Below are 13,424 nucleotides of genomic sequence, written 5' to 3' on the forward strand. Positions count from 1 at the left end.
CCCCATCCCAAAAGAAATTACCACCCCACATCCTTACCCCTACCACCCCATCCACACCCATCCAAAAAAAAATTACAAAATTTTAAATTTTTTCCAATAATTTTTAAAAAAATAAAATTCCAACCTACCCCCTACCCCCTACTAACCCCCCACCCCTCTATCCCAAAAAAATGTACAAATAAGTTTCATTTCTTTTTATAGATTTTTTTAAAAAAAAATAAAAACTTTCTTACTATCCCACCTTTTATCACTTTTTTTTTTGTATGAATGCACATCTTTTACCCATTTTATTCATTTAACTATCCACTTTTAATTAAACTAGATCTACTGCACGTGCGTTGCACACGTGGTTTCTTCGTCTTAAGATTGTTACATGTATGATAATTTATTGGTGCTATATTTGGCAAAATTTGTTTTGGGTTTCCACGTTGGGCGTCAGCCGGAAGTGTTGAGTTTTAGTCGCATGCGTGACCATTTTTTGGAAGTTGGTAGTATGTGGCATTGTAATTGTTTGCACTAGTCGTGTGTTTTGTTTTGTTTTTATTTGGATAATTTCCTTGTTAATTTTTTTATATATCTCTTTACCTGTATGTGGGGAAACATCTCATAGATGGTCCTACGATGTTTATTTGCATGTTACAAATTAATGGGTAACATACATGCTTGGTTTTGATGTCTACTCTTTGTGTAAAGTTTTATTCAAACTGAGAAGTGCATTCTTCATCTTGTCGTGTACTTTAAGTTGTGATTTGTATTTTTGAAACGCCAGTTGACTGTGTATTATAGTTAGGCATTAACAGGGCATAGAGTATGTAACAGGGCATACTTTTTTCTTTTTCGCTGAAGTTGGAGGTGTTTCTTGATATTGGGTGTTTCTTTGTTGCAGAATATGCAGTGGACCGTTTTTAATGAGTGGATAGCAAGTAATTGCGTCTGTTGGTGGATGAAGGCTGGTGTCTGTGTAGAATGGTAGAGTTGGAAGTCACGTCTGTTTGTGTTGTAGTTGTATGTCTAGTCTTCGATCCCTGTACCGTAAACCGTATTTTGTTAATCTACATTTTAGTTGTACATACTATGGCTTTGTAAGTCCTTATTCATTACGCCATACTTAGTGACCAGACACACAACTCTACTATTTGTTTTATGCCAAGTATAGTCGAGCGTTGTCCTCTTAATTTGATTGTACGTTATTTGTTGTTAAGTAACTGTGCACGACTAAATAATCTGCAGTATTAGTTACGTTGTGTCACGAACGCCATGACCTCTTTACCATAGGGTATAATCATTTTACTGTATATTTCTATTACTAATGTTCTGTCATGAACGGCATGACCCCTTTACAATAGGGTTTACTAATTTTACTGTATATTTACATAATCGAATACACACAAAAGTAATGTCTTATTTGGTAGTTGCCTGTTGTTGTTCATATTCTCTCCTCTTCCACCAAACGTACGAATGCATCCACCAATCCTTTATTAGTTTCATGTGGTGTGTATGCTTATCCCTGTTTGATTTCTTTGAATAGTGGTATTAATCAAATATCTCCTAAAACTTCCTTGTAGACAATATTTCTTGTATATCTCCATGTGTGTCGCTCTGGTTGTTTAGTCATGACCAATATTTTAGTTGTCGCCATAGATATTCCTCTGGATAGTGCCATGCACAGTTGACCATGCGAGAAAACATGTTGTGGTAAGTACAATCCAACATTTGGTATTGTTTGACCTTGTGCCTTATTTATTGTCATTGCAAAACATAGACGTATTGGAAATTGTTTCCGAATAAATTTGAAAGGATATCCTTCGTTCTCGGGTGGTGATAGTTGTATTCTCGGAATAAACACTTGTTTTGTGGCATATTGACCTATTGTTATTTCTACATGTATGACATTCCTGTCGAAGCCTCTACAAATCAATCGTGTCCCATTGCATAACTCATTTGAGGGGTCTAGATTTCTCAGCATCATTATGGGTGCATTTTCTTTCAGAACCAACCTATTGTATATAATTTAAGGATTTAACAATTGTTTTGTATTTGTAATAGAGCAATTTTTGGTTTTTCATTTGTGTTATGAGCTAACATAATAATAACAGATATGTATAACTTTTGATGTATTTGATAATGTACCTATGTGGCGGTAGTCCATTTGGTGTTAAGGTGTTGAGGTATTCTTCTTGATAGTAGTTGTTGGTATCATCTTCCGCTGCATCAAAGTTGATGTATGTTTTTGTTTCTCCTGGGAATTTTCCAATCATCAATTCATTTAGATTATCTACAAATTCATTTCGACTTGCTAAGATAGCCCGTTTTGTTATATACTCAGCAGATCTGTAATTTTGTTCAAGGGCTGGGAAAATTTCCTTGACCAATGTTTCTTCTGGATTACCATCCTGACTTTGTTGGACAATCATTTGTTGCGGCAGCGCTATCAAGTTTTGTTTTATTGTGGTTTCTTCTGCGTTTCTAATACACAGCAAGAACTCACTGAAAGTTGTATCTGTTCTTGCTCTAATATTTGTTGAAAGTTGTATCTTTTCCATTAAAGGCCATAAATACGACCTTACTAAACTTGCATCTGCCGTCTCTGCTCGTGTAGATTTTGGTACAACCGACAGTACTTGTCGGAAGCCGCCTCCAAATACCATGACTTTTCCTCCAAACGGTGCATCTTTATCCATTATATCGCGAAAGCCTCTGTCAATTGTTTCAATCGTCTGCCGCTTCACCATGGGTGCTTCGACCCATATTATTAATTTGGCCTGTCTAATTAGTTTTGCTCCACCACCTTGTTTAGACATATGTGTCATAGTTGTCTCATTAGCTTGTAGGGGTATTCCAAATCTTGAGTGTGCCATGCTCCCTCCAGGCAATAGTGTTGCTGCTACACCACTGGTTGCACAAGCCAATGCTATCATACCTTTTGATCTCACCTTGGCCAGTAATGCCCGATATAGGAAAGTTTTCCCGATTCCCCCAGGCCCATCTACAAAGAATAAACCTTGTGTTTCTGAATTGACCTTTTCTAGAATGGTAGTGAAAGCTTGTGTTTGTTGGTGGTTCAACTTGAATTGGGCAGCTGCATCTTCAACTGGCAGCTTGACATTCATTTCTTCTATTATTTCTCTACCGTCACGTGGGTCTATTTGATATAATTGTTGTTTTATTTGTGGTATGTCATATTTGTCAACACTTTGTCCCATACTCTCCAAGTAATAATTAATACTTTTCAAATTTCAAGGTACATTGGAGTTGTGCCTCAGTTGTGGTGGAATGGCTCCTTTGAAAGTCTTCAGACATATCATTGTAATATGTGTCCCAGAGACTTTTCACATCCATAGGGTTGCAATGAACTAAGATCGTTGCAAACAAACTTCGAAGTGATGTTGGCATCTTGAAAGTGACCGCCTCGCGTAAACATTTTGAAATGCTGTTATCCGATTCTAATAACCCTCTTTCTTTGGCTGCCTCTTTAAAATTTTCACACTGCTTTCCATTAACAGTTAGTAAGTTGTCAAATGAAGTGGCTCCTCGGACGTGATTCAATAATAGTCTTTCGTAATACCTTTCTTCTTCTCTAGGATTTGCTGTGATGTTGAGTAGATTCATTTAGTATCTTCATTTTGTGTGATTAATTAACATGGACAGTAATTGTAATTCTCTTACCAATATTTATGCGGCCAATGACTGTGCGTGATTTTCTTTTTGTCCATATTTTGGATTGTGAGTTCCATACATACTGCTCGGGGAACTCTCTGTAAAGATAATTGCGAGCCTCCATGTCTATAGAGCACATCCTGAAATACTCTGTAAGCATAGTTTGTTGTACAAAGTCTGATTGCACGATAGTTTGTAGTTTGACTTCTTCCAGTAGCACACTACATATGGCATAGTCAGTATAACATAAATTGATGTTTTATGTAGGGTATTAATTGTTAGTGTAAATCTTATTTTTCATAAAATTGTTAAATACCTGCTTGTTTGCCCGGAAGATGTAATTGTAGGTTGATAACTGCCGGTTGCATTTCAGTTAGGTTAAACTCATATATTCTCCACATTGCTTCTGGTGGTGAGACCCATCGTACATCTTGGAAGCTTCTGATTTCATCAATGAATTTTTCCCCATCGTCAGATTCTATATATACAACACATTTATCATGGCCTTTATATATATATTTGTAAATATATTTTATTGCTTTAACTCCTGAGCAGACTTCAACATTAATGTGGCAATTATATCTCATCAACAAATAGGGATTATAAGGTACAACTCATTGGTTATTCATCTTCATTCCACGTACCTCATTTGTTCTCGCATTATTTCTTCTTCTGTAAATCGGATATCCATCCTTTCCTTGTGTAGTTTTGTTGGTGAATGTTCTTGGGTAGTGGAATTTACACTGTCCATCTTTCATACACGGGCTCGTCTTACGTTTCTCCCCGCAAGGTCCATGTATCATATGCTTGATAACTAATGCGCTCAATTCTGGATGTGTGTCTTTATTAGGGATTTCTACACTAATGTATCTATCATACTCATCTGGATCATATCTTGTTTCCTTCCTTAAATATTAGAAGTAGGTGTATATCCGGTAAGCCTCTCTTCTGGAATTCTACAACAAAAACATGTGTTGCAATGGGTCCGAATATTTCTTTCTTTAAAATTTGATCTTTCAAGTCTTGCAATTTTGCTTGAAAGACTCCGGTTACCAAATCGGGTCTGTCTTGAGGTAGTTGTCTTGGACGTAATTGTTCCTGAATCTCAGCCCAATCTGGGTTACATGTCATGGTGATGAACAGATCTGGTCGTCCAAACTCCTGAACCAAAGCCATTGCATCCATATACCGGCGACGCATATCCCTAGGGCCTCCAATGAACGATCCTAGTAGTAATACCCTTTGTCCTACCTTGTCTCCTCTACACTTACCGGAACTGACATTATCAACAATACCTTGGAGTATCTCCCTTCGATAATTTGATTGCTCGAATCTATAATATTCTAGGCTGGTTGTTTCTATCTTAATGTATATGTCCACCACAAATTGCTGCAACAATCTCCCACACAATAATAGTATGGAATTGTCACCTGTTCGTACTTGTAGTCTATAACAGTAGTACTCCCTACATGAAATACAACCTTTTGTTTCGCGTCCTACAGCTACATCAATTGTTAAAAATTAGACTTAGATAACTTATCCATATCAGGTTAGTAGTAGCAGTATATTTTAAGTTTAAACTTGTAATATGATAGTCCAATGAAATTATATTATTGTTGGCTATATTGAAAGGTGCTTACCTTGGGCTTCATTGGCCAACAGCCTAGTAACAGTTGTGGATGATAATCTAGCTGATTCGATAATTGTAATTGTCGGATTTTGGCTGTTGTTTATCTGTTTGCGACATTTTTGTATTCCTTGATGCCAACCTCCTTCTCCTTTACGTAGAATTATTGGATATTGAAGCAGATCATAACAACCATAATAATGTTTTACTCAATGTTTATTTCCTGAATGTTCGTGTACTGCAATATCTCTTTCAAACTGTGTATTTGGATTGTTTCCATCTACCCAAATTGTCGCGACGTGATCCACCGGCGGTTTGTTATACACCCTTTGATCTAATGAAGCATTTGCAGCTATGCGTATTTGTAGATTTTGTAAGTTTGTCTGTTCTTTAAGCCGTGAGAAGAATTCTGCATATGGATTCGCCTCCATTATATTTCTTAGTTTGGTCATGACTTCCTCTGATAAATTGGCAAATTGTAGTACCGACATTCTATTGGCTAATTCATGGTCAGTATCATAGAAGTATAGTTGAAAGTACCGTGGTTTGTCATTGTTTGGAATTAACGATGGTAGATCATGATATATCTGACCTTGTGCCTTGAAACTGTAAACTCCTTTCCTAGAAGATGCCAATTCTTTGTTGAGCTTTACTCCAAACGATGTAAAAGCAAATATGCTATTATACGCACGTATATTTTTCCTGAATAACTTTGCGTCTTCTGAATCAGCCACAAATAATTCATAAAAGTCATCTGCTACTTCATTGGTCACTAAGTTGATACATCCCCCTGCACAACAGAATGTTGGTGGCTCATATTCAAACCTCAAAGCATTGAAATAGGTGCAATCTTTTGTTTTTTCCAATTTATGAATTGATGCTGGTCTGAAGTCTCCATGAGCAAGCCCTATAACACAAACCATAATAATATATAGTCGGAGAATGTTATTTTATGTTGACAACAATTTTTTGGTATAACTTTAGGTGTATAATATTTGAGCAAATATACCTCCGTCAACATTATCGTCAGATATAGTTAGACGTTTCACTTTTTGTTCCGCTTCTTCACTTGTGGTTCATGAACATGGTCATCTTCAATTTGATCAGTCGAGGGCTTTATTTTTTCCACTATTTGCAATGTCTTCTCTACATCCGTCAGTATTTTGCGTTTCACCCCTGGTGCAAATAGGATGTGATGATGTTATAATTTGTAATCTTTAGTCGGCCTGATAGGTGAAATTTGGCATTAAAATGACATTTTGCTAACCATACCTCTTGTTTTGGGCGGATGCTTCAAGTGAACTTCCATGCTTATTTGAATTGTCCTGAAGGTAACGGTCTCATGTTTGGAATTTGTGTTATTTGTGTATTAAGAAGTTGACAATTTTATAGTGTGTGCTAGTTCAACAAGAAGTTAAACATTTAAGGTGATAATTAAGTAATATAAAGTGACGTAGAATTGTGGGAGGTCCTATAGGTTGTTAAGTTGTCCTAATATATACGTAACGTGAAAGTATGTATGTAAGACGATATGTTTAGTATAATTTGATTAGCGAAGCAATTAAATCATGTATGAAATAACAAAAAGCATATTCCGATAAGGTTCTGGCAGGGGCCCCTTAAAGAATACTCTGACCATCCGCTTGATATGTCCGCGTCTATAATTATCCGGTCTAACTACTAATTGCATTCTCTATTCCCACAACCCCAATGGCTTATAATCTTGTATTACATCTTGTTTAGGCATGTTGCTGGTTGCAAGGTTATATGTTTATTTAGGGATGGGACTATATGTTTTATCACCCCCCTACACTAGACCAAAAAATGTAAGATGGAGCCATTATTTTACTACCACGATGGATGAAAGGGCTGCCCTGTTTGTATATTTCTAATTTAGAAAAAATGAATAATGTCGAGGTCATTATTGGGTCTAGTTTACAGGGCTGGATTATTCGTCCCTTGGTGTAAATTCCTGTATGATGTAATAGATGCATATTCCCATAAGGTTTTGGCAGGGCCCTTAAAGATTAATCTGGTATAGACCATTTGTTTGATATGTCCGCGTCTATAATTATCCTGTCTAAGTACTAATTGCATTATTTATCCCCGCAACCCCAATGGATTATTATATTGTATTACACCTTGTTCAGGCTTGTTGTTGGTTGCAATGTTATCTGTTTATTTACAAATGGGAATATATGTTTTATCACCGCCATACGATAGACCCAAACTGCCCTGTGTGTATATTTGTAATTTTGTAAAAATGAATAATTCTGAGGCCATTATTGTGTGTAGTTTACAGGGGCATGTTAATTCGTCCCTTGGCAAATATGTTCAGGGAATTGAAGGCAATACAGTGTTTATTACCCGATGCGTGATGTTGTTGTGTTACTTTGAACTCTCGCAGGTTGTCTTTAATGTTAAAACAGAACCGATGTAGCGTGCAAATTTAATCGACAGACGATGCGACTAGATGAATGTGTGACCGGTTCCCAATGTGTTGGTATTGTGTAGCGATGGAACAATGGTATGTGATGGGTACAATATTCGGAAAGATATTGAAGAACTTGATGAAGGTGTAAACTTTTTTGATTTATTATACTGTGATGCTGGAGTACAATAGTGTTTTTAAGATGGGTGTGTTCAAGCAGTTGCAATGATTGAAGAGGCAACTTTTGTAGTGAGTTGCATTTTAAAATCAGAAAGTTGTGATGTTCCAGAAAGGTGTGATGTTGTAGAGAAGGCGTGACTGTTGACTGATGGGTCACTGCTCTTGATGCGTCGTATTATTTGGTGTTGTTTTACAAGCAGTTGCAATGATTGAAGAGGCAACTTTTGCAGTGAGTTGCATTTTAAAATCAGAAAGTTGTGATGTTCCAGAAAATTGTGATGTTGTAGAGAAGGCATGACTGTTGACTGATGGGTCACTGCTCTTGATGCGTCGTATTATTTGGTGCCGTTTTATTTTTTTATGGATTTTGAAAGTGTAGTGGTTATGTTTTGCAGGATTCTATAGTTTCAGGCAATGCGTGTTTGCTGGAAACATGGAATGTGGTGTAATAATATTCTTTTTAATTGTTAACAGTATGTAATTGTTATTGCTTCATAGGAAATTGAATGGCCGATAATGTGTATTTAGTTTATGCAACTTTACTAATTAATGAAGGGACGGTATTAAAGTTTATTTTCTATTAATACAATCACCTCAATTTATGATATTGTATCAATAAAGTAACTACATTTAGCGAATCCGTTAGTTAAGATCTGGCGTTGAGTGAAGGATGTATAATTCACCATTATCCATATTGTACCTCTACGATCGGAAAGTGCCATTATTATAACCATTTTTTTCAAATGCAGGGAGTACCAAATGGCGTGATTTATGAGTGAAATCTGGAAAGGCATGTTACCATAAGCCTATTCAAATTTCTTTCATTTAGTAACGACTCGTTCAAATATTTTATACCTACCAAAGATAAGGTAATCAGAACCCAAGTTGGAATTTGTTTAATCAAGTATTCTAATCCTACTTAATGTTGTTGGAAAAGTTCATTACTGCTAACATTTGACACACACATCTTTACTGGTCAGGGCAACTCTGTATAATCCATAAGATAAATGATAGTTCTATACCAGTTGCAATAGGCCGATTAGGTAGTCTAAAATTGGTCATTTAAGGGAAAGATATTGCTGACGCGGTGGAAGCAAACAATATATTAAGAAGAGTAATACTTGAACATGACATGTACGTATAATTTGGAATGTTATTTTCTGTATTAATAATGATATTATAATGGAATAGTTATTTTGAGTGTGTTTTTTTATTGATCGAAGGTAACAGCTATCAGAGGCAATGTAGGACTATTGAGGTGTGAGCGTTTACAGTTCAGTATCGAATTGACATCAACAATAGTTTGTATGTAATTCCAGATGGTGTATATCGTACTTGCGTAACAAATGAAATTTTCAATTGAATTAGATAGAAAATTAACAATTAGTAAGTAGTTTAGAAGATACAAACATTGAGTATGGAGTAAAAGCTCCACATTGTTTAGATACATATTTCAGAAAATACATTACTTTCTATTGGCTTTTTGTTTCTTTTGTTTGATTTGGGCCGCTCCTTCTGTGTTTTTCTTGGCCCTTTTCCTGTACATCCTTACTGATTTGACTTCGTCATCCACGATAATTGGCGCTTCATCTTCCACCTGATGTATTTCTTCAGCAATTAAGCTACGTCGGGGGTTTGAGTCATTCATATCAATTCTCACAAGGAAGTCGAATTTCTTGGCTTTACTCAACACCAATTTGCGGTAGTAGTAAGATTCTTCCTTCTTGATAAGATGTAAGGAATTGGATATGTTAGTTGGTAAGATTGGCATAACGGTACACATTACAGTATATAAATATCGCCTTACATTCAGTCAACTCTATACATTAAGTTCATACCTTTACTGAGCTTGATTCTATGTACTCTTGCACGCTGCTGCCTAATATATATTTAACTGCTTCAAAAAGAATGACTCTAGCACGTCGTTCTCCATTGCACACCTCAAGTCATAAGCAATACCTGCAAAATAGGTGGTTGTAACTTTAATATAATGTGTTTAGTAATTAGTAAATATTGAATCATGTTAAAACATAGTAGAACCTCATTTCATATTCGACATTTTGACTATTGCAATTGTTACAAGCGGCAGTGTCTTCTATAAATCTCACTTTTTTGTGGCACTTTTTGCAAGACAAATACCATGGCTCATCTTTATTGAGTATGTCTTCAATTGTTGCTTTGAACTTGTACATACAATCCCGCAAATCGCCAATAGAACATATTTGAGAATACACATTGAACATACAAATGAATTTATTTTACGGGGAGTTGAAGTATCGGTTAGTATATACCTCTGAATCAGGAACAACCCATCTAGAATATTGGCCAATGGAACTTCTATGGCTCTTCTAATTACCTTAGTAGGTATTATTGTAATATCTTTGTTGTCGGCCTTTATGATTTCACGCATGTATTTGCGATGTGGTTAGTTAACTGTATCACCCATTTAGAGTGAGGTCTGTACGGTGTATAGTATTGTCAATTTTTTGGTGATATTAATATGTAAGTTTAGAACAATCATAATAGAGGAATTATGTCCTGTTATAGCAATGTTCACTTATAATTGACAGTTGTGTCAGTTTGGTTAAAGTAACAATGGAGAATATATTTGTGAATTATGTAATGTACCATGCTCGAAGGTCGTTTGCTTTTTGGAACATAGGATTGATCAAGACGCTGCTCACAGGAATAGTAGAGATCCCAAATCGGCCTAGTGTGACAAGAGCATTTTAATGTTTAGAAACAATGACTATAGGCAGTTTATAGTTGATAAATAGCTACAATACACTGCCGATACCTTTATAGATTGAGACTTTGACGTCACATAAGGCCAGTATAGGCTTATCATCTTGCAGCTTTTCGAGGAATGCACCGTCATTTTCAGCAAAATCTCCCCAGAGAGTGACGGTTGTATGCTCCATGCTAGATCAATTGTTAGAAGTGAATAATCAATATATCATTTTATCTATATACACATGGTAGAATATGCGTCATTGCAACTTACAACTGATTTGTAACAACTATTTCCCGTCTTTTGGAATTTGCATTTTGAATGAGGGGATTCACCGAAACTAAGACGCAAATCAAGTCTGGAAATAGATAATGTAAATTAGAGATTAGAATAACATAATGGGGCATGACAATAATATCTTAGTCGTGTGGATAGTTACCTAGAATAGCACCATTAGGTAATTTATCAACATATTCCAATGATAAAAAGCCATCAGAGAATTTGTGAGTTGAAATTGCGTGCTCAGTCTCCTGTATGATTGTATTGTCTGTAAAGGCCAATTCAACTTCTTTGTGCACAGAAGAGTAATTGGGGTTGACGCTATCTAACCGCCCTTTGGCACTGTAGTAACTCTTATTTGGCTTCAAGGAGTCCTTCCATGTCTCGATATGCTTATTAAATAGTGTTGCTTGAATCTTGGTCCCCTATTATTCAGCGGCAGAGGGGTGGAATAAGTTCAACCAACATGAACCAGTGTAAAATAAGGTAAGTAAAAGTGTCAATGTTGTTACCTCGTCATCTACTAATATTATAGTTCGGAAAGTTCCTTCATGCCTTGAATTCTTGTAAGGTATTATTGAACCCCTTCGAATAACTAAGACCCACATCACCCAATCAACAGAGTTTTTTGGTATATTGTTTATCAATACAGTTTGTTTTGCTAGTTCTATTTCAGTCGCCATTTGGGTTGGATCTGGATGAATGCACGTACCTGGGGAAATGAGTGCAACAATGTTAACATTGGGCGTAAATGTGTATGGGCACGATTGATGAGGGCAGCGCGTGGTAATAGTATTCAACATTTGGCGGAAATTTCATGCAATTAAGACATTAGCAGTAAAATGTAATGTGCGAGAAACATAAGGTTAGCACTAAAATATATATGAACATATGTTAACAGTAATAAGATGTAAAGATGCCAATCCTAAGGTTTGGAGTATCCCAAATATAGGAATTTTATAGTTGCAATTGGCAGGGAATTATAGATGTGCAGGTGAGGCAGTCGTATTGTTGCAGCAAGGGGGAGGAACAAAGCGAATGAATGGGTTGTTCTTGTAGCCATTATTGATTGTGGAATGTGTTTCACATTGCGTGCTTGCAGAATGTCGTGAGCAATTATATGGTGCCAAGTAGTCCTGTTCATGTGAGTTTAAAGTTTTAACGGGATAAAATAGAAAAGGGATTCACTTACAACTTGTCTAAAAGCAGAGAAGAGAGCCAGATGATGCGGTTGCAAGTTATCTGCGTGCAGGAAAACCAAATTAAAGGGTGAAGGAAATTGATAGATTCATTAAGGCAGTGTTGAGAAGGAGAGGGTGTGTCATTGCAAACCTGTGCGTTAATCGTAATATATGTTCGATGGGGAGAAGCATTTGAGTTCGTGAGTTTTATAGTGTGGGAAGCGATGGGTTGTGAATGTTTGATAATTCAGGGCGGACGTGTTTGTTCAATGGCAATGGTTTGGAAGTGGTGACGTTCCAGAATGGTTGTGTATAGCGTACGAAGGGCTATGTTAAAAGTTCAACAGGGGGAAGTGGCAGCTGATGCGAATGGGTGTATATAGTGCCGATGGGGTAGGATGGAATAGGAGCTATTTAGTAATTTACCATTAAGTTAGGAGTTGGTGCTTTTAAGGTAAAAATATAGAAGATATAGATAATATGGATATTATTCATTTTTACCCATTTTTAAATAAATTGGATACCCAATCCATTTAAAATAGGTAAATATGAACGAATATCCATATTAATTACCCATTCTGTCCGCTATCAGGCTTACATGTCAATTTTGTTCCTTTCATTTGATCTCTCCATTTTCTCTGATCCTTTCCTTTTTAGGTATCATTTTCTCCTATATACAATTCTTCAAAATCCTCCGCCTTACAGTGTTTTGCTTCCCTTGCTCTTCTTCTTCTTCTTTTTCTATTTTTTTGTTGTTGTTTCCGTTGTTTTACTCTTGCGGTGAACTCTTCTAATTTGTTACTTGTCTTACTTTGTATATTGATTTGCACATACATGTGTTAGGTAATGCCATCGAAATGAAGGTAGATCAGTGAAGGGGGTGAAGCTGAAGTGACCGAGCTTCTGCTGCAAATATTTGCTCTAATATGGGTATTTTGGGATCTGCTTTTTACTAACTTGTAAACCTTTGTTTTCTTTTGAATTTAAAGAGTTCTTTTTCCCTATTTTTTAGTATCTTCATTTACTTTGGGTCATCTTGGGTATATACTGTTATTGTTCGAAGTTTTCGAAATACTATGGATTTTATATCTCAAAAAGATAAAAATTTGTGCCGTTGCATTCATATAAATGTTGATTCTTAATCCATTGGACAAATTTTAATGATTGAGCAACTTTTAATTAGGATTTGAGTCAGAGATCAATCCTCAATTAGGTGAAGAAATGCATTTGAGTATTTGACTGTTAAAAGAGAGAAAAAAAGGCTAATCTCATAACAAGCCATTTATTCATATTATTTGTGGTTTATAAGGCTAGCTTCCAACTTCGGCGGAGTTACTA

General features: G+C 36.1%; 1 protein-coding gene across 1 annotated transcript; it reads right to left on the reverse strand.

The window, feature by feature from the left end:
* Window positions 1–2,078: 2,078 nt before the first annotated feature.
* Window positions 2,079–3,110, reverse strand: LOC125850231 (uncharacterized). The gene has a single exon (XM_049530098.1). It carries the CDS (start codon window positions 3,108–3,110, stop codon window positions 2,079–2,081), a length of 1,032 nt encoding a protein of 343 aa, XP_049386055.1.
* Between the last annotated feature and the right edge of the window lie 10,314 nt (window positions 3,111–13,424).

This window comes from Solanum stenotomum, unplaced genomic scaffold, assembly GCF_019186545.1.
Source record: "Solanum stenotomum isolate F172 unplaced genomic scaffold, ASM1918654v1 scaffold15513, whole genome shotgun sequence".
NCBI classification, from domain to species: Eukaryota; Viridiplantae; Streptophyta; class Magnoliopsida; order Solanales; family Solanaceae; genus Solanum; species Solanum stenotomum.

Coding starts and splice junctions, on each gene's coding strand:
- LOC125850231 (XM_049530098.1), bottom strand. CDS start 3,110: ATGAATGTCAAGCTGCCAGTTGAAGATGCAGCTGCCCAATTCAAGTTG.